This window comes from Dipteris shenzhenensis, chromosome 14 (genome assembly GCF_047967505.1).
Source record: "Dipteris shenzhenensis isolate YYH24624 ecotype China chromosome 14, Dip_SZ_1.0, whole genome shotgun sequence".
In the NCBI taxonomy this organism is placed as follows: domain Eukaryota; kingdom Viridiplantae; phylum Streptophyta; class Polypodiopsida; order Gleicheniales; family Dipteridaceae; genus Dipteris; species Dipteris shenzhenensis.
The window spans coordinates 55,583,854-55,609,335 of NC_141609.1; the positions used below are offsets into that span (position 1 = coordinate 55,583,854).

General features: G+C 43.2%; 1 protein-coding gene across 3 annotated transcripts in view; it reads left to right on the plus strand.

Annotated features, from left to right (window-relative positions):
* FU (kinase family with ARM repeat domain-containing protein) overlaps positions 1 to 25,482 on the plus strand; it is a 66,776-nt gene that overhangs the window by 32,939 nt on the left and 8,355 nt on the right. For 2 of the 3 annotated variants that reach the window (XM_087384490.1, XM_087384491.1), the window contains exons 9-15: positions 351 to 419; positions 507 to 587; positions 703 to 835; positions 978 to 1,154; positions 8,976 to 9,117; positions 15,511 to 15,682; positions 15,906 to 16,004. In XM_087384490.1, coding sequence (XP_087240616.1) covers positions 351 to 419; positions 507 to 587; positions 703 to 835; positions 978 to 1,154; positions 8,976 to 9,117; positions 15,511 to 15,682; positions 15,906 to 16,004 — 873 coding nt within the window. The remainder of the gene's footprint in view (positions 1 to 350; positions 420 to 506; positions 588 to 702; positions 836 to 977; positions 1,155 to 8,975; positions 9,118 to 15,510; positions 15,683 to 15,905; positions 16,005 to 25,482) is intronic. The other variant, XM_087384492.1, reaches the window with a different exon arrangement.

Genomic DNA, 25,482 nt, shown 5'->3' on the forward strand with positions numbered 1-25,482 from the left:
TAGATTAGGTATTTTCATAACTTTTCCATGTTTTGGAAATGCCCCAATTTTGGAAATACTGGGAACTTGGTGGGCTTGAAAAGTCCGATATTAGATGAATTAGATGTGCTGGATAGTTGAAAAGCAGGGGAGCGGGAGGATCAGGGCCAAGGAATTCAAGGGTGGACTACCCGTTCAAGGGGTAGACTTCTCATATCTCTGTTCTTCCCCCATAGTATCTGATGTGGTCGATTCTATGTGAGTTTTAAGGTCAGGTAATGCTCACATACTGACTTTCTTAAATGTCTGTTCGTACATATGTTTAAATTTATTCTAAGATGTTCAATGTTGATGTAAATGTATTCTAACAGGATCCTGTTAAATACCCTGATAGCATGAGCCCAAACTTCAAGAGCTTTCTCAAAGGTCTTCTGAATAAGGTGTGTCTGTTTGTATCTGCTCACATTAGTACATGTTTAGTTAAAAGGTACCGCTTGTTTGAATATTTTGATGTTAGTTTTCATCAGGTATCCCAGAATCGGTTGACATGGCCTCAGTTGCTAGAGCACCCTTTTGTAAGGGAGAGTCCAGAGGAAGTCAAAGCTAGGGTAATGTAACAGAATGAGTTTCTATGCAAGCATTTGGGGTTGATCTTTCAGAAGTTCTCGCATTGAAATAATCTTTATATCGCTCTTCTCAATACAATTCTTTTGGCTCTCTTAGGAAGTTAGAGCAACATCAGGTACACACAGGGGCTGCGATGCAGCATGGAAAGGAGAGGTCCATAGAACTCTTTTAACTCCTATGTCTGGTTCAAGTCGGAATATGAATGCTGAAGCCTGTGGGAGCCCTGCTGGTGAACTTTCAGTTGATTTATTGTCATAAATGCATTGTTCTTTGAAGTGGATATTAATTATTTGTAACAATTTGCATGATGCAGTAGATTAAGAGATTCAGCTATTGTTCTTTGAAATACGTGGGTATCGATCTTCTGTAAGAATTGGCAGGACGGAGTAGATCAAGAGATTCATCCAACAAAGCAGCAGATGCTATCGAACGGCCTGCATTGACTCCACGCCCTTCCAATCATAATGTACAACAGCAACTGGCTTTAAATATAGATTCAGGATCTGAAGCTTCTGGGCCTGCAGCAGAAGCACAATCTCCTAAGACTGGTGCTTCTACTTTTCCTCTCTCAGTATTTCAAGCGAAGTGCACAATTTGTTCATGTACACTATTCAAGACGTTTCCAGTTGATCAAATGTTGGGTCATTGTCCATAGAAAGCACTTCAACAAGATACACGCATAAATCTTAAGGATTTAGGATTTCTCAAACACTACAAATATCCCCATCAAACGACCAGCATAGAAGTGTAATATAGGGTGCAAGGTGTACCAATTGCAATCTTCTCCATCTTTACAATTTAGCTGTAGCATAGATTGGACACAAGAGTTGGCAATTCCTCGATTTCAATTGCAATGTAGTAATGAAACAGCATATTTTTTGGTTACTTCAGATGAATTTTAACGTTCAATGTAAACTTTGCTGAAATACTTTGCTGTTCTTATCAATTTTGTGTTCTTTGGGGAAGAAATTAGAACTTTCAACTTATGAATTTTTATGCCTGCAGTGCACTGTCACATGCAAGCCGTGGAACAGATGCCAACTTGGAAGTGGGAATGCATTCAGAAAATAAAACAAAACGTTAAAACAAGCTTTGTCCATATACAAAAAACAAACGATTCCAGAGCATTTATCATCATTATCAAGTTGGAAACGGCTTAGTTTATCAGTGAAATTTGACAAGGCTTGATTTGGCCCAATGGATTTAAAAGTGAAACCAAGTGGCTTAAAGGTCGTTATCCAATTTTTCTTTTGGTGTTTAAGGCTCTTTTATCCTAGCTCTCAACTGAGACTCAAAATGCAGAGATGATCATGTTTGATATAAGCTATGTACAGAGTTTTTCTTCTTCTGGCTTTGTGCTCTACTTGTTACTAATACTACTTGCCAACAATGGCTCACAATTGGCGTATCTGCATGTGGGTCTTCTGTCAAAAGCACTGCTGCCTAGATACATAGGGGATAACTGATAGACTTGAAAATGTTCAGTAGAATTCATGTAAGAGTACTTTTAACTAAAGTGCAATGCATTGCCTCCAGAATTCAGTGGAATTCATGTGAGAGTACTTTAAGTGAAGTGCAATGCATTGCCTCCAGAAAATGGAGGGGGTGATCAAGGAAATACTGCTTATCTTGAATCATGGTAGAAGATCGTGATGGGAGGATGGGAGGTTGAACCCTACACAAAGATGAGAATGGAAATAAAGTGAAAATATCAAAGAAGTATGATATATGCAGGACAGCAAGCAATTCAGGGTCCCAGGCCTGTGCAATATTACAAAAAACCTAAGGTTACGAGCTATTGTGCCTTCTCATAGTACAATTTGTGACTTGGAAGAAGATGCCATAGTCCCCCCACATCCTAAGACAAGTTTGTGCTGTGTCCCGCTACCTCAGCTTTTCCATTCTCCAAAGCATCCAGCCCACTGAGAGCATATATAATCTCCCGTAGAACTTGTGACAAGATTTCCGACTCTATATGTTTATATGCAGTGACATGCAACCCAATTACATATTCTGGAGATAATATCAAATGAAAAGTTATCCGCAGAAAGAACTGTGGTGAAGCATGCTGGTCAGGCGCAGATCCCGCCGGACAGTTGGAGCAGAATGGCGCAACTGGAGCAGCACAACCAGCAGGTGGACAAATGGTGTGGATGGAACAGAGACGACGAGATGAAGTTGGAGCTTGGACAGGAGGTCGATGGGGCAAGTTTGAACAGCAACAATCAGTGGTGCGTTGGACAGCAGCAAACCAGCTTGGGGCTGGAGGCGGGTGGACTGAGGGAGGGAGGAAGGGGCTGAGCTGAGCTGAGGCCGAGGAAGGGAGCTGAGGCGGGGAGGGGGACAGAGCTGAGGCGGGGGGCTGGAACACCAGCACTTGGAGGCACTTGCAGAGGCAGGTCAAGCCAAGTATTTGAGAGAGAGAAAGAAAAAAAGAAAGAAAGTTTATTAAAGTCTACTGAAGATCGATGGATCTATGAGACTGATAGAAAACCTGATACAATGAGCAAAAAGGGTGGAGCTACTAAATGAGCATCCTAACCCATGGTAGAAAACAGTGTAAGACATAGTCATTGTCATCATCATCAGTATCACCATAGTCATAGTCCTCACTGTCATCATCATCATCCTAGTAGATATAACCTAACCCAATACAATACAATACACGTCATGAAATGTCAACGTAGACTCGATGACGGGCGAGGTTGTGTAGGCATGAAGCTCGTGATGGGTGTAGCTTGTTGTGACCTCTTGGCGATGGCTCTACATCTAACAAGTGCCATAGTGCCCCTTGTTGGCCGTGCCTCGGGATTGAACATGGAGGAGATGTCAGCTAGTGTGATCTGTGCTCCGTGGTCAGGGGGACAGTATGCTCTGGTTGGAAGAACTCTGTGATCACACTTTGAGATGAGTCTGATAAAGCCACCCGCCCTTGTCTCTATGATCTGATGAGACACTCTCTGTCGAACCGCCTCATGAATGAAAACAACGAGATACCTCTAGTTTGAGTATGAGAGAAGTCTGGAAAGGGGCCTGAAGCCGCCGTCTCTGAAGAGGCAATGGTATTGTCCACGGATGTCGTAGTAAATTGGGCAAAGTTAGAGAGAGAGAGAGAGAGAGAGAGAGAGAGAGAGAGAGAGAGAGAGAGAGATTATTAAAGTCTTCGGAAGACCAATGGGTCTATGAGACTGTAAAAATCCTAGTACAAACAAGCTGTGAGGGTGGAGCTACTAAACGAGCATCCACACCAATGCTGAATGCAAAAAAAAGCAAAATGATAGTACTAAGTGCAACGTAGTCATGTGAGTGGGGTCGACTACATATCAATATCATCATCATCATCATCATCATAATCAGGACATCTTGACGGAGGAGCTCAGTGTCTTGACAGGAGAGCTAGGCGGTGAGGCGACCTGATGGGAGAAACAAAGAAAGTTTATTAAAAGTCTTCAAAAGACCGAAGGCTCTGTGAGACTAAAAGAACTTAATACAAGTTGCTGAGGGGTGGAGGCTCTAAGTGGTTATCGACATTGATGACAAATATCCAAAAAAAAAAACCATACTCATAACAATACCGGTACATAGTGAGAAATCTCTGAGCTCATGGAGAGGATGGGAGCTAACGGTAGTGTGGTGTTCATTTGGAAGCTGGCAAGGATAGAGAGAGAAGGAAAGACGTAATAACATCTTCAAGAGGCCTCGTGGGCCTATGAGACAAAGTGCAATCAATAAAAGTAACTCATACAAGCTGTTGTGGGTTGAGGCAAAGGGCTTGTTAAGGCCTTTGCTGAGTGCTATACTAAGAAACTCAAAGCTTGTACTCAAACACAAAATACTTGAGAAATCATCAGATAACAAGAGATGGGTTTAGGTGTCGTCTATGATCCTGGTGCCATGGTAGCTTTGCAATGGATGCAAAGATATCACGTATCTATCTTGTCAGCTCGTCTCACATTGCAGTGGGGGGTGGTTGCCGTGATCTCCATATCCGAGGAGCCATGTCAAAAGTGACACCTCGACTTTGAGTAGAGGTGACATGCCTCCGCTCCAATGTGTCTTGTGGTTGACTCAAATGCGTAGAAATTTGTGACATGGTGTTGGAGAGAGAGAGAGAGAGAGAGAGAGAGAGAGAGAGAGAGAGAGAGAGAGATCCAGGCTGCTCTCATGTTAGCTACCTCCTCCTCACATGCGCTTTGACCACGATCACTCACCTATTTACTCGGGCCGTCTGTACATACTTCTCGCTTACGTTGACTTTAGTCTCCTAATCATGCGGGATTGTGGGACAGTGTCGAAGGACTTTCGAAAGTCTACAAAGCATGTGTAGACTTTCTGGTGTTTGGACCTCGTCTCCTTAATGATAGCCCTCAGAGTGAAAATGTCATCAAGAGTAGAGTGTTGCCTTTTGAATCTTGCTTGCCTCAGTGCCCGTTGCCTTTGTGCCTTGGTATGACTATTGATCTCCCTCTCTAGTACCGATCCATAGATTTTGGCCAGTGTGTGGCCAATCATGTGGGTGCGATAGTTCCCAATATCCGTAGGGTCTCCTACCTTGTGTATCGGTAGGACAGTTGTGGTGGTATGAGAGAGAGAGAGAGAGAGAGAGAGAGAGAGAGAGAGAGAGAGAGAGAGAGAGAGAGAGAGAGAGAGAGAGAGAGAGAGAGACTTTATTAAAAATCTATTTGTTAAAAGTCTTTGAAAGGAAATAGCATCTACCCGTTGTCATATGGATTCGTAAGAAGATTTATCCATTGTTGTTGCTGCGACAATCGTCCAAGAAGAGACTTTGCAAAGCTGTGAGGTTGGCTATTCCTTGGGGCAGGCAAGTGTAACATAAACAGAGAAACACTAGTACTAAAAGAGTCTGAGCCCATGGAGAGAATGGACGTTGTGGTATGGCATCATTGTGATGGTTCTTTGGGTGCTGTAGGAGTCACACCCATGGTAGGTCCCGATGATGTACAAGGTTGGGTCGCATAAAGCCCATCATAGAGCATTGGCGATGATCAGTATGTGTGGTCCGCTATGGTCTCCTAACTGTGGCCTTGTGTCGGACAAGTGCCACTGTCACACCCGTTGGCCGTGCCTCTAGTCTCGTGAACATGGAGGGAAGATTCCCAAGCTAGATCTGTGGATCAACATGCTGATGGGTTTGTTGCATCTCTTGCTTAAGACATGCCTCCTTGGGGCTTGCTTGTCCATGTGACTTGGATGGAAAGCCTGAGTGGTCGCATTCTTAGTGGAGTCTAGTTGAGCACCATGATGTGGTCTTTGTGCCTTGAGCAGATGGTCTCTATGTCGCACGGCCTCATTAATGAAAGTCGCCAAACCTCTCTGATCCAGTTAAGATAGGAGGCTACATAGGGGTCTGTGAATCCATCCTTGAAAAGACATTGGTAATGAACTCGGATCTCATAGTGCTTCCGATGTTCGAAAGCAAAGTGCTCCTTTGACTTAATCTCCTGTAGGTCACATAGAGTGTAGATGCGGCCCTCTCTAGGTATGCCCTCAACCTACCACTCTCATTGCGTAGTCAATGTGATGAAACACCAATTTGCCGAATTGATATCCTCAAAGAGTGGGGGAGGTGGATCCTTGTATAACTTGGCAGGCCTATGAAGCCCTTCTTTGGTATTTGTAAGCAATGATCTTCATACAAGATGAGCTTCACAGGAAACTCGTGGGGGCAAACTAGGTCTTGAATGTGCGTTGCTATAAGATATCCTCCCAAATAACCTGGTTAGCCTCGTGGTAAGTGAGCGGTCATCTTTTGTATTGTGTGTGTGTGTGTGTGTACATGTGAAACTCCTTGGGATGCCAGACGGTTTTGGTTATTTGGAAGATATGCCTCTACATCGGATTATATTCGGTTCTTTAGTTGGTGTCCTTATTGGGCTTTATTAAAGATTCCAAAGATGCTGATCTGGGGTGTGATGAGCCCATATGGGTCAGTCAGAGGCAAAGTCTGTGCCCCAGGCAGTCTATCGGATTGGGTTGAGAGCACGATTGGGATGAAGCACGGCTGACCCCTCTCAATCACTCTCCTCGGACTTTACATCAATGAGACCACATCCTTCATAGATTGCCTAGGGGGCGAGGGATCACTACAGGGCGACCTCATGATACATGATGACATATTCTTTATATTATCTTCAGCGGAGGGGTTGAAGAGACATCTCGAGGCCTTAGAGGGTTCTGCAGAGAGACCTGACAGTCAACCTTGGGAAGACCAAGGTTATGGTCTCCAATACCTCAAAAGCAATGCTTCACCGACTTAGCTTCACTGTTGGGTTAGTAGACTCATCCTCATGAGGTTAAGTAGGTTGGTTAGTGGACTCGCTTATTCACGTGGACTCCATGCATTGAGAGAATCACGTAGAAGGGGTGGTGAAGAGTCGTCTTCTCTCCAGTAGGCTCTAGAGGCGGTGATGAGGGTCGACTCTCGCGGTTATAGAGTGGGTACATGACCTTTGGCTTTTCCATAGCATTAGAGCCAGGAAGATTGCTGGCGACCACCTGAGGCAAGTTGTGTTGAAGCTTTATCTTGGCTGTGTAGGTTGACTTCGAGTGTGAGTTGTAGTAGTGTGTCTTGTGTGCCTTTGTGGCTATCAGTGGTGTTTGTAATGAGCAGCAAGCCCAATAGGGATGTGCTCTTGTTGACAATAAATTGATGTGTCTTTTGTGAGAGTTATTGAGTCATTTATCATCTTGGTTTCCTCAGTTTATATGCTTTTGCTCTCATCCCAGTTATAATTAGTCAGATTGCATGCATCAGTAAATTAAGGCACAAAGCCATCATTCACTTATCGTGGTGAGCCAGTGGAAATAGTGCAGTCCTACACATATTTGGGAGTAGTCTTCACAGGACCCATTTTCATGATGACCCATGCAGCCCAAGCATGACTCAAACGAGGGTGTAGTGCTTTGGCTACTAGAGCAACAGTGCTTCTAGGTGCACTTCCAGGATTCACTGACGAAGGGCAGGCTTTTCGATACACTGGTGCGACCGACTGCCATGTATGCACACCCTTCTAGGGATGCGATCTTTCGAGAACTGATTGGAGGAGATTAGGGCAGCTACAGATGATTATGGGGACCAAGATGATTTAGTGTAAGCCCTCAGTCCCACATGAGATAGTGCAGGTAGAATTTGCCATGACACCTCTCTAGGTTGATGCCATCTTTCAGGTAGTGTCTTTCATCCACAAAGTTTGGGACTTACGTCACTAGAGACTTCCGAGGCTAGCCCTAGAGTCATCCGGACAACTAGCAGAGAGCGGGGCTGACACATTCTATGCACGCATATCCGCACGGCTTCCAGGCATGGTATCCAGATGGACAGACTTCCCCCCTTTCAGTACAGCATGGATGCACCTCCTGAGTCGATCCCACGAGATGACATCAACCCTATCATACGGTTAGATCTCCTTTAGCTTCATATATCTCGGACTGGGGGGGGGGACCAAGACCTCCCCACCAAGCCCCAGTTCTATTGCAACCACTTCCTGAGAGTATAAGAGGGGGGTTTCATCATCAGACCTCAGTATCTCGAGGACAGAGGAGTCTCACATGCACTGAAGATTGCCATTGGACAGATGCGGGTTTCATCCCATCAACTAAGAGGCAGGGAGAGCCGCAAGTATACCCAGAGAGCTACGGATCTGCACGCTATGTACGTTGGGGGCGGTTGAGTCAAAGGAGCATTTTCTTTGTGCTTGCCCAACCTACTATGAGATTCGAGGGCGTTACCACTATCTGTACCTGCAGGGAAGTGGCTTCGGTCCACTATCGCGACTGGTCCATTTCCATGATTAGGTCTACTTTGGGCTAGTTGGGTGGAAGGTGCTGTGCGACGAGGAGTGGAAATAGCCGTAGCATACCTGCTCGAACAAGAGAGGCTGTGAGTAGAGGGACCAGTCATTGAATTAAAATGCACATATGTACACAAAAAGATGTTGTAAAATGTTTAGCCCTCTTTTAAATTTTCTTATAACATGTTGTGACTTGTGATGCAAGTATATGCTCATGGGTTATCTTTAAGATATTCTTTCAAGTATCGTGATTTGTGCAATTTGGTGTTGTCACACTCTCGGGTAGACATTGTTTGAAGGTAGTGGAACATGCTTTGGAAATGCTAAAGCAACTCTCTGTGGCTCCTAAGGTGTGTGGGATCATGCTGTTTCTTTTACGTTCTCTGAGTTTTGTACGGGGTGGCCGTAAAGGTGACCTTGATGGTTGTATTACTATTTTTCCTAGAACAGGTCAGCAATTAGTTTGGCATTTCCACTTTTATAATGCTTGATGTTAAATCCAATGTCACAATGTAAGTTTTTTTTAAAAGTTATCTATGTGATTTCATGTTTTTACAGATGTATCTATTTTGGATAAAGTTGAATGTACGACACGTAACATGAAAGGAGCACAAGCAATTGGACAAGATCGTGGAGCATTGGCACACATTTTGCATCCCTTTCGTAATTATAATGTGAAAGGCACAGCGGCACTTGCAAGGTAACTCTTTGCATCGATGATGACATTTTTGCCATCTGATGGTTGCATTTTTTTTCAATGAAAAACATTGTATTAACTATGCAAAAAACCTCAAGGGCAATATACATTATGCATAGCATGAGAAACAAAGTATCCTAAGGAGCTAAACAATATGCTTATCAAGAAAGCTAGTAAAGCACCGAGGTTGAGGCTGAAAGTGCCACCTCGAATTGTAGTAGACTTCGGAAAAATGGGGGAGCCACTTCACTCCCTAAGGAAAATAGTCCTCTTGGCAGATGTTGCTTGGAAGAGCCTATGTGCTCACTCAAATGGCCATCAAAGTGTAGTAGTATTTGTCCAAATACTAGCCTAGTGTGCGAAGGGTGGAGCTAGGAGCCATTCAGAGCCTTTGTGCATATGGATGTCTAAATGTGCCACGCTGAAATGCTTGTTAAAATCTCCCCAAAAGTATCCATGGAGGCATGTGCAGATCTAAGGAGAGTGTAGAACATCATCCAAAGAGCATTACTCAACTAAATGTCCTCTAATTGAAAGAGCTTAAGAAGAGTCATGTTTCTTTTTTTGATGATTATTGATGTAGTACTGAGTTTACTTTGGCAGCTGGCTACCTTTTTTTGACATGATTCATAATCATGGATGCTAGTAGCTACTATGGGTGTATTTTTATTTTTCAGACATTGATATGCCACATGTGACATGTCACATGGTTCATGAATTTGGAATCTGGATAATAGTAGATACTATGATGCTTTTTGCTTTTACAGTTGCAATATTGTAATTCATTTCAGATTGTTGTAACTGTTGTTGATTCTTGAATCTTGAAGCATCATTCATGAATGATAGATCATAGAATCATAGATGTTGAAACTTGAAGCATCATGCATGCTGCATAAGTCACGACTTAATAGCACTAGTGACTAAGTAGATGCTAAGTAGCATAATTTGTCACTTTAAGCACGTTACACGATATTTATAATTGTATGATGTATACAAATTTAATTTCTACACATAAATTGTACTATATTGCTGTTTCTCGTTTCCCCGTTTCGGCTTAACTACGCAAAAGTCTAGGGATTCCCTTCCAGATAAACCTTGTCTGTCTACAATCCCATAAACAATGCTGAATGGACTCCTCTGTGAAAAGGTAGCGAGGGCAAACACAAACTGAATTTTCTATTTCTGAGGGATTTCCAAAGTCATAATTTTTTGCAAGTTTGTAGAAATCAGAAAACTCTTTCAATGAGGAGCTTTGGTGGGCTTCTAGCCCCTAAGACTGAGATGAAATCTCTTGCCAATGCTAACTATGTAGCAAAAGAATAGGATGCTCTTCTCATGGTTCCTTGCATCAATCCATTCCCACTCCCGAGGTCCCACCGCAAATACTTTATGGGACACCTCCATAGATCTAAATATTGCATGGACCTAGGGGAATGTGTTTTGGGTTATGGTCTGGATATGAATCTGAAGTTAAGAAACACCGCTCCACATAACCCAAAACCTTGACAGGCTAAAAAAGAATGTCCACATGGATATCCTCATGTCTGGACTTGGATAACTTGCTCCTCGAGTAAACATAAAAAACCATGGCATCCTCGTCGCTGAATCTTATTGAAGCCCTATGACCTAAAGTGGAATGCCTCACCCCATAAAAGCCCCAAGCCATGTAGAGCAGGGGTGTGGTCTGCCATTTGTGGGGAAAGCAAATCAAAGGGTAGGACATCAATTTGCTCATTTCTTCTCTTCTCTCCTCTGAGGTGACGTACCAATTGAAGCTTACTATCATCTAGAAGGTTTTAGAAAATTTTCCAAGAACCCACACAGAAAAGCAGGTCCTGTCTCCCATCTAGACCATTGCATGTGAGAAGTAGCAAGAAGCTGCCATGATCATCAAGTATGGTGTTACTCAGAAAGCGGGTCCTCTCTCCCATCTGGACCATTGCATGTAGTGATCAGTAGCAAGAAGCATCCATGATCGTCAAGTATGTTGCTACTCCACATGACCGACTGCCTAGCAACCTCTTCAAGGGAAGAGGGGGGATTATGTACTCCTGAAGCTGTTGCAAGCTTTCAGGATGGTAGTGATCAGCGGAAAGGAAGGAATCCTACGATGTGCCAAGGTAAAGATCCACCTAGTAGTATCCATCCGAGTCTTTCCAGGGCTCCTATTGTGGCAAGAGTCTCTGACCACAACCTTGCAAAGCAAGGCAAATGTGGATCAATAATATTGAGGCTCGTTGCTTGTGTGGGAAGAATCAAAGTCTCCCAAGCAACCCTAGCTCTAGTCTGCGAAACCATCTAGCCCACTCCACAAGAAATCCTTACAGGCCTTTTGAGCTAAGTGATGCGTTCCCTAGAAAGAAAGAAAGACATAAAGTTTATTAAAAGTCTTCGAAAGACTGAAGGTCTATGAGACTTAAAGAACCTGATACGACGAGCTAAAGTAGTGGAGCCGCTAAGCAGGCATCAACACCCATGACGAATACAAAAAAAGACACAATCATAATGATACCAATACAAAATAGATATCCTTGAACTCATGGAGATGATGGGGAATAGCAACATTGTGATGGTCATTGGAAAGCTAGTGGGATCATCTAGCCTAGGAGGGGTTCGACGATATATGAGACTGCGGTGGCATAAAACTTGTGATAGAGTGCTAAAGGTTGCCAAGATGTGTTGTCCGTTTTGGTCTTTTGGCGATAGCCCTACGAACGAACAAGTGCCATTGTCACCCATGTAGGTCCTTGACTAGTCTGATTAATGCCTCAACCCGCTGGCGAGTTTGCTCCATCTCTAGCTTTGGTCCGTAGGTTTGTTGTCTCCCTAAGCCTTGTTGGTTAGTGCTATCTTCTTGGAAAAACTCAGTGATCATGCTCTGAGTGGAGTTTGGCTGTGCACCTTGATCTCGCCTACAAGTCTTGAGAAACTGCTCAATATGTCGGACGGACTCATGGATGAAAGTTGCTTGGCATCTCTGATTTGGGTACGACAAGAAGCTAGATAGGAGCCTGAAGCCATCCCTAAAGAGAGAATGATATCCACCTCTGATCTCATTAAATATAGGGCACTTGAAGATGAAGTGCTCCTTCGATTCAATCTCTAGTCGATCACTGTGCATATGTGACCCTCTCTTGGTAAGATCTCCACCTGTCCACCCTAATGAGAGACAGAATTGCCCGATCTCTATCCTCAGGGAGTGAGGGAGATGGATCTGTGTGTATCCTAGTGGAATCCGCAAGCAATGGTCTTTATTAAATTGAGCTTCATAGGAAGCTCGCGAGGTGCCAATCAAGTCTTGAATGTGTAGTTGTAAGAGATCCTTTCGGATAATCTAGATATGTGAGTGGAACGGGAGCGGGCCCCACTCTATACTGAAGGGGGGTAATCTGTCTATGTGGAGCCCCAAGCTCTCAAATCGTGCTTGCATACCAGCACCTCTGGTCACCCTCAGTTACCAAAGCCATGGAGTCAAGTCTAGCTGAACTCGATACTCTCCAACACAAGAGCAAACTGTTGCAAAGGACTTAGGAGAGATACCCACGTAGAACTAGCAGCCCAAGTATGTGATAGAGACACTCTTTTGAATCCATGTAAAACCAAAATCAGCCCTCCTATCCGATATGTCCTCGTTGCTAATCCGGAAGCCTTGGATTTATTTCGATTGATATGTGCACTTGTTGCAGAACAAAATATATTCAAGGCTCCTTGAAAGATGCGATAGTTGGGGGGGCGGTCTCCAAAAAAACAGGAGTGTCATCAATAAGCTCACTATCCAAGTTCTCATCTTGCCTTAGGGCAAGTCTCAGCCCAATAATGTGGGCTTGAGATCTCAAAAAGATGCTCATTGCTTGAGCCACGAACTAATACAGGAAAGGGCCAAGAGGGCATCCCTATCGGACTGATCTGGAAATTTGAAATCTCTTGTCCGTGTCCCCTTTTATAAGCACATGGATGTGGGCTGATCTATATAATGAAGCAACCCCCTTTGATCCAAGCATGAGGAAAGTCAAAGCACAGAAGGGTACCCTCCATGAAACTCCAATTTACTTTGTCATAAGCTTTCTCAAAATCCAAGAGTAGAATGGCTACCCCTCTGCATAGCCTATTTTGAAGCTTTTCAAAATAAAAAATATCATAAAAAGTGTTTGGCCATGCACAAAGCTCACCTGTGTACCCCACGAATAGGATCTGGAAGAAGGGGCTGCAAACATTGACTGATAGCTTTGGCCAAAATCTTACCGAAAGTGTCCAAATATTGATTGGCCTGCATTGGAAAACCGAATTTTTGCACCCTCTTTTTGGGATAAGATGAATGAGACCCTCTGTAAGTGAATGCATAGCACTAGAGTCACAAATGCCCTACAGAGGTGAGATAACATGGTTCCCAATCATGTTCCAAAAAGCAATGAAAAACAAGGGTGTCAACTCATTGGAGCCTAAGCTCTTGTCCTTGAAGGGCAAAATTTGCCCTAAATTCCAGATTGGTGAAAGGTGCATGAAGTAAGACTCTTGTATCTGGTTTTACTATTGTTGGAATAGCCTTCCAAACTCGATGGTTGGCATCACCTCCGGTAAGGGTGTTAAGCTTTGTCGCAAGAAGGGAGGCGTAAAAATCAGTAACAATACGTAAGACAACATCAGGTTCTCACTATAGGATCATGTTAGAGTCAATAAGCTAGGAAACACTTTCTTTACTGTGTCTCGGGCCAAGAGTAGACAAGTGTTTGTCTTCTTTGGACAATCTCTAGTGAAAAGCTCAAAGTCTTGCAAATTCGACACTGATCCTGCCTGGACGTGATCTTACTTTGTGCCAGAAAAGAGAGCCATTTGGACGTTGGAGCATAATGTAGTTATCAGAAATGTTAGGGTTGGACATGATACTTTGGGGACCTCATGAGACTTGATCGCCATCGCCTACGGAAGAGGATAAACCAGGGGGGGCTCTATGACCAGCCCAAAAGAAGCTTTGATCGTGGTAGGCGTCGGTGATGGACTCTGTGACCAGCCCAAAAGAAGCTCTGATCATGGTAGGAGTCAGTGATAGACCTGAGGCTGACCGGGTAATGTGATGAATAGTTAAGTGACCCGTCTGTCCTCCTCGACAGGGTCGAAACCTAAGAAGAAAGGAGTGAGCAAGATTTTCTGAGAATGAAGTGCCAAGGGGTTGGCCTTGAGCATTGTACTCGCGGCTCCGGGAGAATCAAATGCCACCTGAAAGAAACCTCATTCCAATAATCCGACGTAAAAAAGGCAGAGGTGAGGTTTGGCAAGCATCTAGTCCCTAGCTTGTGTCTTGGAGGGGTGGGGCCCGTAGATGTGTGCAAAGCGGGTGGTCGATCTCTTGAATTCCACATCTGTTTGAAGCTCCAGCAGTCCGTATTTTGAGAATATGCATGTTCTTGCGGCCAGTGAAAGTGGATTAGGATTGGCTGAATGGGTAGCCATTTGCCAATCAAATTGAAGATTTGTCCGTCGCTTATGAGAAAGAAACAGGATGGAGTGAGGGGCTGAGAGGGAGAGAGGTGGGAAGGGAGGAGCTGACAGCATAGTTGGGTCCGTATTCGTATGGTTGGCAGAGACATATGCGTATGAAATGATTATTCCGTACGTGTATGGTACGGCCAATCATACTTGGCTTTATGAAAATGTTTTTTTATCAGTTCCTTGACTTTAAAATTAATACAAGTTTGAAGTTGAAAGTTTTGTAGCTCTCTATCAAAATGAAATGTGTACAATGTATCTTTTCCTGCTTTTTTGTTTGTTTGTAAAATTAGGGTTACGTATGATTCAGCCCCAGGGCCCAATCATACTTCCGTACCTGTATGCAGTATGCGTATATGGAAAAAACTATGGTTGACTGGAGAGAGAGGAGGGAAGGGAGAGGAGGTAAGGAGGGGGCTGAGAAGAAGAGAGAGGCTGAGGCAGAGAGAGAGAGAGACGGGTGGAGGGTGGGCCAGGGGCAGCAGGGAAAAGGGGAGGCCGGCGGGGGGGGGGGAGGGCAGCAAGGGAAAAAGGGACAGGTAGGGGGCAGGGGCAGTGGGGGAAGGGAGGGGCAGCGAGGGGAAGGGAGGGCTGAGACAGTGGGGAGGAAGGGAGGGAGGCAGAGGCAGAGGCAGAGGGGAAAGGAAGGGCGGGGAGAGGAGAGGCAGCAGGGAAGATGAGGGAGGGGTGGGGAGAGGCAGCAGGGGGAGGAGGGACGTGGGGGCAGGGAGAGGGAGAAATAGCCACAGGGAGGGCTGCATTTGGTTCTTCTAGGTTTTGCTTCAGCCAAGAGGATGATGCTGGTAAATTTGAGGAGCTGTCTGGCAGAATCTATCTGTGAAAGGGTTCTTTCTAAGTGTGCTGCTTTCACTATCAACAGCCACTAATGATTTGATATGCTCATCAATGCAGTGAGCAGGCCAATGCCAGCGTGAACCAGTCGTTGCGTATCTTGTCCAACCTGTTGGCAGCTGGTGCTCTTGTTCCAAAAGCTGCCGTGGATGATGTGATTCCTTCTGTGTTGGGACTCATTCGGGCAACTTTGGGGGCAAGTATGCCACAGCATGTCAGCTTGCTGATCAAGGTTTGTAGTCTTGATAGTGATATTACTTTTTATTTCCTTTAGTGTTAATCTTTTACAATTTGTGGTATTTCTTTCTCTCTTATACATAGGATATGAGGATGTCAAGATGATGCTTCGTAAAAGATTGGATGTTTCATAGCTTTTTGCGACACTCCTGTTGGATCCCTATCATGTCAATGCGTGCATATACTGAGAAAAATATTATTGTTTTGTGCACATGCAGGGTTTTGGCATATTAAAGAAACTGATAGAAGTTAGCTCGTCTAAGATGGAGAGTGGATATTTGCATCATAGTGTAGCTCTCTTGCGGATATATCCTCAGGTAAGTAAGTTATTGTTCATATATCTATGCTCGTCTATAATTCATACATGGCCAAGGTGAAAAGGATGGCATGGCAAACCATGAGTGTTCTTCTGTTTACCTATGGAAGCTCTATTTGAGGAGGGTATCACTGATTAGGCGGGGGTCTGCAAGTGAGAAAAGCTCATTGGTTACCCATTGCCTTAAAAAAGATACAAAAACTCTCTCTCTCTTTCTCTCTCTCTCTCTCTCTCACACACACACACACACACACACACTCACACACTCACACACTTTTGTTTTTTTAGTGAGAATAAATATTTTATTGATGTGAAATAATTACATTCATAGATACTCCGAAAGCGGAGTAACCACTACTCAACCGAAAATCTCAGTATAAACCATATATACATCATGATCAATCAAACGAGTCTGAAAGCAATCATAAAACGATTGTCGCAGAGATCGTTTAAAAAAAACCAAAGATGGAAAAGTAGGATCACCAAAGACTCTATGATTTCTGTCCATCCATAGAGTCCAAAGTGCCCAGTAGCGCATCCAAACAAAAAATAAATCAAAACCCTGTCTAGCGCGATGAAAACCAAATAACCAGAAGAACCTGCCAAAAGTAACAGTAGGAAATCTTGCTCGAAGACCCTGACGAATGAGAGCGAGGAAATCACATGTGGACAATGTCGAAAAATGTGAGGCATAGATTCAGCAGAATGTAGACATCGGTGGCAAACAGCGGGGGCAATATGTCTATGCGCAAGTAACCCGCTGAGATGGAAAAATTCCAAGTAGGAGTCGCCAAAGGAAAAGCTGTTGCCGAAGAGGGACTTTATAATGTCAAAGGAGACGCAGTCGCTTTCTCCACCATTTTGATGGTCGATCCATATGCCAAACAGAATTGAATCAGAAACCCAACAACACTTTATACAGAGAAGGCATTGTGATGTGTGATAGCTTCAAAGGACGGGCTGAAGAAGAGGAAGAATGGAGAGTCCAATCCTCAAGTCTATCCTGAAGTCCAAACGAGGTACCGGCAAGAAAGGTTAAAGCATTTCTGCAATTTTGTGCCATAAAGGACGATAATGAGCTCCCAAACTATACTTGCTAGCAGTCATAGAAAAAGATAAAAGAGTGCCATCATCTTGAAGTACATCCGCCACAGAGGCAATACCTTTGAAAGATATAAAATAAGAACGCCTAGGTTCTTGTATAGCCAAAGGAGGATGGAATACTTTGGACTAGTAAATATTCTCAACCCTCAAGGAATTTCCCAACAAAGAATCCCTGCCATTCCATTCCAAGTGGGATAAAATATGCTTCCAATTGAATAGAGCCAAATAGAAAATCCCACTGTGTAGGTTGCGAATGCCCAAGAGCAGAAGTATCAATATGCAACAAAAGAGAGCGGATCATGAAAGCCCAAGGCTGATCCCCTTGCATAAACTGCAACATCATTTTCCCCATTTGAGCAAGTATATGCACTTGAATATTGAGTATGTTCAACCCCCCGTGCATCTTTGGAGAACAAAGACGATGCATAGAGAGTAATCTGAGACTTTTCTTGCCATTTTTTGAACGCCAAAAAATCTCCATGATAGCAGACATAAAGGAAACCAGATCGGCCTTAATAAACATAATGAGGGGCAGATAGAATTGTATGTATGCTATCAAAATGGATTACGTTATTCGCAAACGAACATGTAATGGCCAAGTTACAAGCTTCTAATATTCAAGTTTTTTCCTCAGCTTTGTGAGCACCCAATCAGTTTGTTGAGAACGAGTGAGTCCCCAACCTAGAGGATAGTTAAGATGTCGAATCAATTGAGAAGGTGGAACAATTTCCCCAGGCCACAAAAGACTATGCCAGTCTTTAGCATGCAACGGCATAGCTTAGATTTTTGAAAATTTACATGAAAACCAACAGCTAAGCCACATGTGGAAAGAACCTGCATAATCAAGGAGAGATCGCTCTGAGTATTTTTCGGGATAAAGAAAGAATCATCAGCATACACTTGAGCGATCATGCTACGGCTGCCAGGAATTTCCAATCCATGCAACATGCCTGTGTCCAAAAGGTGGTGCATATATTGAAGCATTGGATGAGTGGCTATGGCAAATAGTAAAGCACTGAGGGGACAGCCTTGCCGAACAGAACAACCAAGAGTCCAGGTTGTAGAAATATCCCCTGAAAGTATGCAGGCAGCTTTACTATCTTGATATAGCCAATTGATAAGTTGCTGCATTTTTGTGCCAAATCCCAAGGCCTGCATTGTTTGTGAAATAAGGTCCCACTGATCAGCACCCTGCAAATGTTTGTTTTTAATCTCTCCAGAGAAAAAGTGCTCTCCAGCATAAAAAATATCATAACCAACAAAATGTCCAGATTTTCCAGCATACATGTACTGATTATGCTCTTGCAAAGCCACTATATCAGGCTGCAATTGGCGTAGATACAGCCAGACCAGTTTCCATTTTCGAGCATCACTTAAACCCTGTACATTCAAAGTGACGCATTTGAGATCATCAAGCATATTTACAGATATAGGATAGGTATGTACAACAGCAAAAATGCCTTCTATGTCTGCATTTCCAGTTCCGTATTCGGGCCTTGGCCCTGAGAAGAAAACTCAGCCTGAGGAGAAGACAATAATGCAGCAGCTTCCTCTTCCGGAAAGAGGGTATGATTGGTTGTCACCTCAGCCCAAGTCAAACGAATACCAGAATTCTCACCCGGTGTTTTACCTTGAGATGAAGCACCATTCCAAGTCTGGGAGAGCAAAGGTCTCCTAGGTGAAAAGACTTTTCTTGTTGTTTGCCAAGCATCATTCAAAGTTTTTTCCTTTGCCTGAGGATGAGAGGCCGAAGGCACAGAAGGAGAAACATCACCATTTGAAGCAACCGGTGCTTTCCCTTTGTCTTGAACATCAAAAAACTGTTTCACCCCCTTAGTCTTCATCAAAGAGGGGGTAGTAGAAGTGTTGCTCAGAGGCGGAGACAAATCAGCCCCTGCACTGGCATTTTTGGAGTATGTGAAGGGCATTGCGAAGCCATATGCCCAAACTTCTTGCATTTAAAGCAAGCACTTGCAAAGAGACCCCATTTCAGTTTATAGAAGGCACTGCCCATGGAAACATTATTTACTATAACCGAATAAGAGTCTGGGGTTGGATTATCTGTGTCCCGCAAAATACAAAATCTGTTTGAATTGCCATTAGGCCGTGGTGGACAAACCACTTTGCCAAGAGATGCTGCAATTTTTGGCAAAAGAGAAGCCAGACATTAAGGGAAGTTCACAACTTCCACCCAAACAAGGCATCTATGTCGGATCAACGCTTGATAGTCTCTGGTGGGAGACCAGGGCAATCCATGAACCATCTGTTGCCCATAGAAAAGAGAAAAGTGCTCTAATAAAATTTGTGTGTGCTCTTCATCTGCCATGATCACTTCAAAAAAACACCTTGTTGCATAATAAACTTTTTTGACATAGCAACCACCCAGGGTTCTAGTCAACCAGTTACCAACATCTGCAGCAGCAAGCATCCATCCTGGAAAAAAGATAATGATGGCATGCTTGGCATATTCTTTGACTGGATCAAAAATATCATCCACTTCCACCACAATACCTGTAGTGGGAATTGAATCCTTCCAACTTTTCGGGTATCTTCAAAATCCTCATGCATCACCTCGTATACAAGTTGAGCCTCTGTAGAGGCATGAAAGGGGTCATCTTGACCCATGACCTGCTTTTGCTTTTTGCTTTGGATTGATATTCCTTTTTGAAAAGTCTTTACATATGGACAGTTTGACATTTTTTGAAGAAGAGGAAAGGTAAAGAAAGTGAAATATATATAGAGCGATGAAAGAAGAAAGAATAAAGGATTGGACAGGAAAAAGGAAGCTCTGCAAGAGGTCACAGAAAGGGCAAAGATAACTAGGGAAAAAAGGAGGGAGGGAGGAGTAAACTCAGGGGTAGACAGCCAGGAAAACGAGAGGGTTGACAGCAGCAGCATGAAGAAGCAACGTACGGAAGCAGGACTGTATGGAAACAACAGAGGAGCACGGAGCTGTAGACGGGGCTTGCCCGGAACCTGTACAGAGCTGCAGCAGGGTTTGTATGGAGGCCACACGGAACTGCAGAACTGTACGGAGGTAGCGCGGTCGAATTTGGACGGAATTGCAAACCGGGTCCTGGACGGGCATACGGACAGCGTACGGACGTTGTACATGGGCCGTACAGATGTACGGATGGAAGGGAGATGTTGTACGGAGGCCTTGACGGGGTTGTACGAGCGGAGATCGCTCCTCTCTCCACTAGGATCACACTTTTTTTTAGTGAAATCTTATATTTCTGTGTGGGAAATCCCAAAAAGAGGTAAAAACCCACCAATAAGTACAAAGGAAAAATTTACAAGTAAAGCCTCAGAGCAAAAGTCATGAGGCAGCCAAGTAAAAAGCTACAAGATCAAAGTGGAGAAGGATCAAACACAACATCCTCCAGTTTAAGATTGTTTCTTTGAAGAAGAACACACACAGACATACTTTTTTTGGGTGAAATCTTTGATTGATTATATCATATGAGTAGCAACCTCAAAACAAGGTGCTACAATTACGTCAACTGAAAGTTTTAGTATATGTCAAAAAGACCTCATGATCTATGCAGCGGGTCTGCAAGCAATCAAAGAAAGATTGCCCTACAGAGAACGCGAAAAAAAGCTAAACAGAGAGAAAGTAGGATCACCAAAGACTTTACAATTCCTATATGTCCATAAAGTCCATAGTGCCCACTAGCGAACCCAAACGAAGAAAAGATGAAACCCAAATAGCCAGAAGAAGTTCCCAAATGGAATAGATGGGAATCTTGCTCGCAGGCGCTGTCGAAGCAGATAAAAAAACTCATGAGAGCACGGTACACACATTTTTTTTAATTAGTGAAAACTTTGATTATATAACAAGAATAGTCACCTCAGAAAAGAGACGCTAGAAAATACATCAACTGAAGATCTTAGTATAAGCCAAATATACATCCTGATCTATCTGGCGAGTCTACAAGCAATCAAAGAAAGATTGCTGCAGAGAACACTTAAAGAAAGCAAACAAAGAAAAATTGGGATCACTAAAGACTTTACAATTGCGGTCTATCCATAAAGTCCAAAGTGCTCTATAGCGAGCCCAAACAAAGAAAAGATGAAACACACACACACACACACACACTTTTTTTTTTTGGTAAAACCAAGATACTTATATTATAAAACATTCATTTACATCCAGGCCGTGCTCAAAAGAGAGCTACAGCCCTATCCATCAGAAACAGTAAAAGAAAAGTTGGATACAAGAAACATCCAAATCTTCCTCATGTAAGGCATCATATAAAGACTGCCTTAATGAGGCTCTGAAAAACTCATAAGGATGCTGAAGAGGAGAATTCAGATATGCTTGGATGCGCTGCAGCCAGAGGGTCCATAAGGCCCAGTATCTGATCCAGTGGAAAAAGAGAGAATACTGTGACAAAGAAGCTGATAGTGTGCCATACATTCAGAAAAACCTGTAGAACCTGTGTGCTGGAAATCTGAGAGATAAAAAATAGGAGATTCTATCTAGAAGGTCTCTGGAATATGAACAAAACCACAATAAATGCGGAATACTCTCCGATGCAAGGTGACATCTTGGACAGAGAGGTGAAGCTATTCGTCGTTTAGCCAATTTCACTCCCACTGGGAGAATACCAACAATACATCTCCATAGGAATAGTCTTTGCTTCAATGGCATTTTCAACTTCCATATCATTTGCAATCTTCCTTTCCACCAGGCTAATGATTTGTTCAGATGCCATAAAGAATTAGCATGATGGGCAATCCAAGGAGGAGGTAATATTAATCTATAAGCCTGTATAGATGTCAATGACTGCAAAGGCTTAGAAGAAATGCTTGAACTCGAAGACCGAAGGTGCCAATCTTGAAGCTTGTCATTGCCATTCAATGTCGGAATCGGAACCAGAGGAAGTAGGAGATCAGCAATAGCTTTCCAAATAGGTCTATGATGCATAGCCAGGTTGTATTGTCTACATGCTGCTGGAAAAAGGAGAATATTTCCTTGCATATCTACAACGTCATCAATGAACCGGATACCCATTTTCATAAGATTGTAAGCTCTGATGGATTGTTGAACAGCAAGGGGAGAGGAAAACACAGCACTCCAATGAATACTCTCCAATCTGAGTGATGATGCTAGAGAAGCAGGATGAGGAGACCATTTGATGTGAGAGAGTACTTGCTTCCAATCTTGAATCAAGGAATTAGAAAATGGACAACCAGGAATTTTACCTTGAAATTTTCCAAGTACTACTTCCGATGGATCTACTATCCAATGTCCATAAGCATGTGTGCGCATCTGACCACACAAAATTGCTAACATAATAGACCAAGGCTGCTCTTGTTGAAAGAATGTTTTGAGCATAGTAATCTTTCTTGCCAACACATGATATTTGATGTTTATTATATTCAAACCACCATGCATTCTGGGTGAGCAAAGCAAGTCCATTTTGAGCAACCGTAAAGCTTTTTTATGAAGCTTGGTTTTCCAAAAAATCTCCATGGCTTGAGACATAAAAGATGAGAGATCTCGAGATGACCAATGTAATAGAGGAAGGTAGAACTGGACATAAGCTAGAACAATAGACTGGACAATTCGAAGCCGTACATGCAGAGGCCATGTGGAAATCTTCCAATATTGTAATTTGTCCTGAATTTTGTTGAACACCCACAACATTTGTTGCTTATTACTGATTTTCCAGCCAATAGGATAACCCAAATGTCTTACTATATTTTCCGGTTGAATAATCTGGCATGGCCACAGAATAGCATGCCAATCACAAAGCTTGAGAGGCAAGAGTTTTGATTTCTGAAAATTAATTTTAAGACCAGCTGCCAACCCAAAATCTGAAAGGGTATCCATCAAGAGGCGAATCTCCAATGGACTGTTCTTTAGCATGAAAAATGAATCATCTGCATAGGCCTGCGCTATGAAGGGTCGTGAACCAGAAATCTGAAGCCCCTCTAGCTGTCCAGTATCAACCATGTGATCCATATAAAGAAGCAAAGGATGTGAAGCGATGGCATAAAGCAAGGCACTGAGAGGACATCCTTGTTGAACCGAACGTTCGAGAGTCCAAGACTCAGACAAATGTTTCCCTATAAAGCATTGTGCAGTGGAATTTGAATAAAGCCAATATATGACATTAGATAGCTTTGGCCCAAAACCAAGTTTTTGCATGATTTGAGAGACATAATCCCACTGTACTGTATCAAACGCCTTCGCCACATCCACCTGCATGACCAACACATCTTGATCTGAATATTTAGCATATTCCATTGCGATAAGAGTGTTAGTGATATTGTCATGTATGTGCCGTCTTGGAACAAAACCATATTGCCTGGGATGAAGTCCATCATGAAGGATATCCTTTATCCGATGTACCAACATTTTGGCAATCAGTTTGTATATCACCGGCATCAAAGTAATTGGTCTCCAGTCATCCATAGTCTCACAAAGAATCTTTTTGGGCACAAGCCTACTAACCAAACCATGCTTCCAAGCTGAGGGAAGATGTTGGTGCTGCCATGCTGCATTAATAAACTGCAGAATTGGACCCTTTATTTCTGGCCAAAAGGCTTCGAAAAATTCAACCGTCAGACCATCCCAGCCAGGGGATTTATGTTTACCCAAATGCTTAAGGGCTTCATCCAATTCATCATCTGAAAAAGGCATTTCCAGCATTGAGGCTTTTTGCGGGGAGACAATGGGAGAAACAAGCTCAGTAAATCTGTTACGAGCCAATGCGACCTGAGGTGCAGAAGAGGATGGCTGAGAATAAAGAAACTGAAAATGATCCAGACATTGTTTTTCAAGCTGAGAGAGAGACTGGGTCCAGAGACCATCTGATTTCCTTACCCTCATGATAGATTGGCTTTGTCTGTGTGCATGTAAGTTCCGGAAAAAAGATTTAGAGGAACAGCCCTTATCTAGCATAGGTTTAACTCTGGCCCTAATCTGCCATTTAGACAGCTTGCGTTTGTCATTGGCATCAATTATAGAGGAAGCACAAGACAATAAATGCTGCTCAGAATCAGATAGAGATCTTTGATGACTAATCTGTACAAGATACTGCTTGTATGATTTTGCCCACTGGATATGTTGTCTGGTTTTTGCCAAGTACCATCTTCCATATTCCTTGATGACATTTTGAATACGATGTATGAAAGAGATCCAAGCAAATTCCAGATCCTCCTGAGCATGGGATAGCAATGGCCTGCAAGCCAGTCTGATCATATGCTGAAATTTTTCATGAGAAAGATAGAATTGATTAACGTGTAAATTTCTGACTGAAGAGAGCTGCAAGTCATCCAGAGGCATTCCAAAAGAAAGGGTGAGCCAAAGTGGAGTGTGATCAGATAATTGTTGTGAATAATCAGTCCACATCTGACATGTATATTCATCATATTGCTGAGCATGAATGAGATAAAATCTATCAAGCCTGGCCCAATAATCTGTGAGAGCATTATGGTGATATGTAAATCCCATCACTGAAGGATGAGTTGCTGTCCATAAATCTGCAAATCGAAGTGATGAAGTCATGTGTTCCCATTGCTGGATTTCAGAGGGCAGCATATGTGATTTATGCGTGGGATTGTCCTTCCAGTGAGGAGAATTGTTAAAATTGCCACAAAGTAGAGCATTAGAGGACCAGGGATATTGCTTTATGGAGTTTTACATTTGAGCTCTGGAAGCTGAATTTTGAGAGGCATACAAAGATCCTATTTCAAAAATCTCTCCATTGATCATGCATTGGATAATCATCCATCGTCCACCTAGATCATTATATGCTATCAAGGGTTGCAGATCATGTCTGGCTAAAATGCACAGCCCAGAAAATTGTTCCGATCTTGAATAAAATATATCATATCCTGAAAAAAACCCATGCTGTCCAGCAAAAAAATGCTGATTATGCTCTTGGAGACATACAACATCCGGATGAGTTGTATTTATATAATGCCAGAGAAGCCTCCATTTATTCTGGTTGCAGAGGCCCTGTATATTATAGGAAAAACATTTAAGAGAAGCACGCATGAAAATATATACAAGAGAATGATCGGTCCTCCAAAAGAGCGGGAGGCCTCAAGCCTCTGCCATTGCCACAGGGTCTTGCTGACCCTCAGCTTCCAATTCCCTGATAATATCATCTTCTTCACAAAGGGGAAGACCCTTCTTGACTGCATTGACCCAAGCCTTTGAGATGGGGCTGCTTGAAGAGGTAGAAGATTGTCCTGGAGAAGGAGCAGAGGCATCCCAATTACGAGATTGGAGAGGTCTTTGTTTGAGAGGGACCGTCTTCTTTGCAGTCTGCCATCCCTCATGAGAAGATGGAATGTTTTCTCCTAACTTGCTTTTGCCTTTATCCTTATTTTGAGCTGAATTGGCCTGGCTCCCTGTA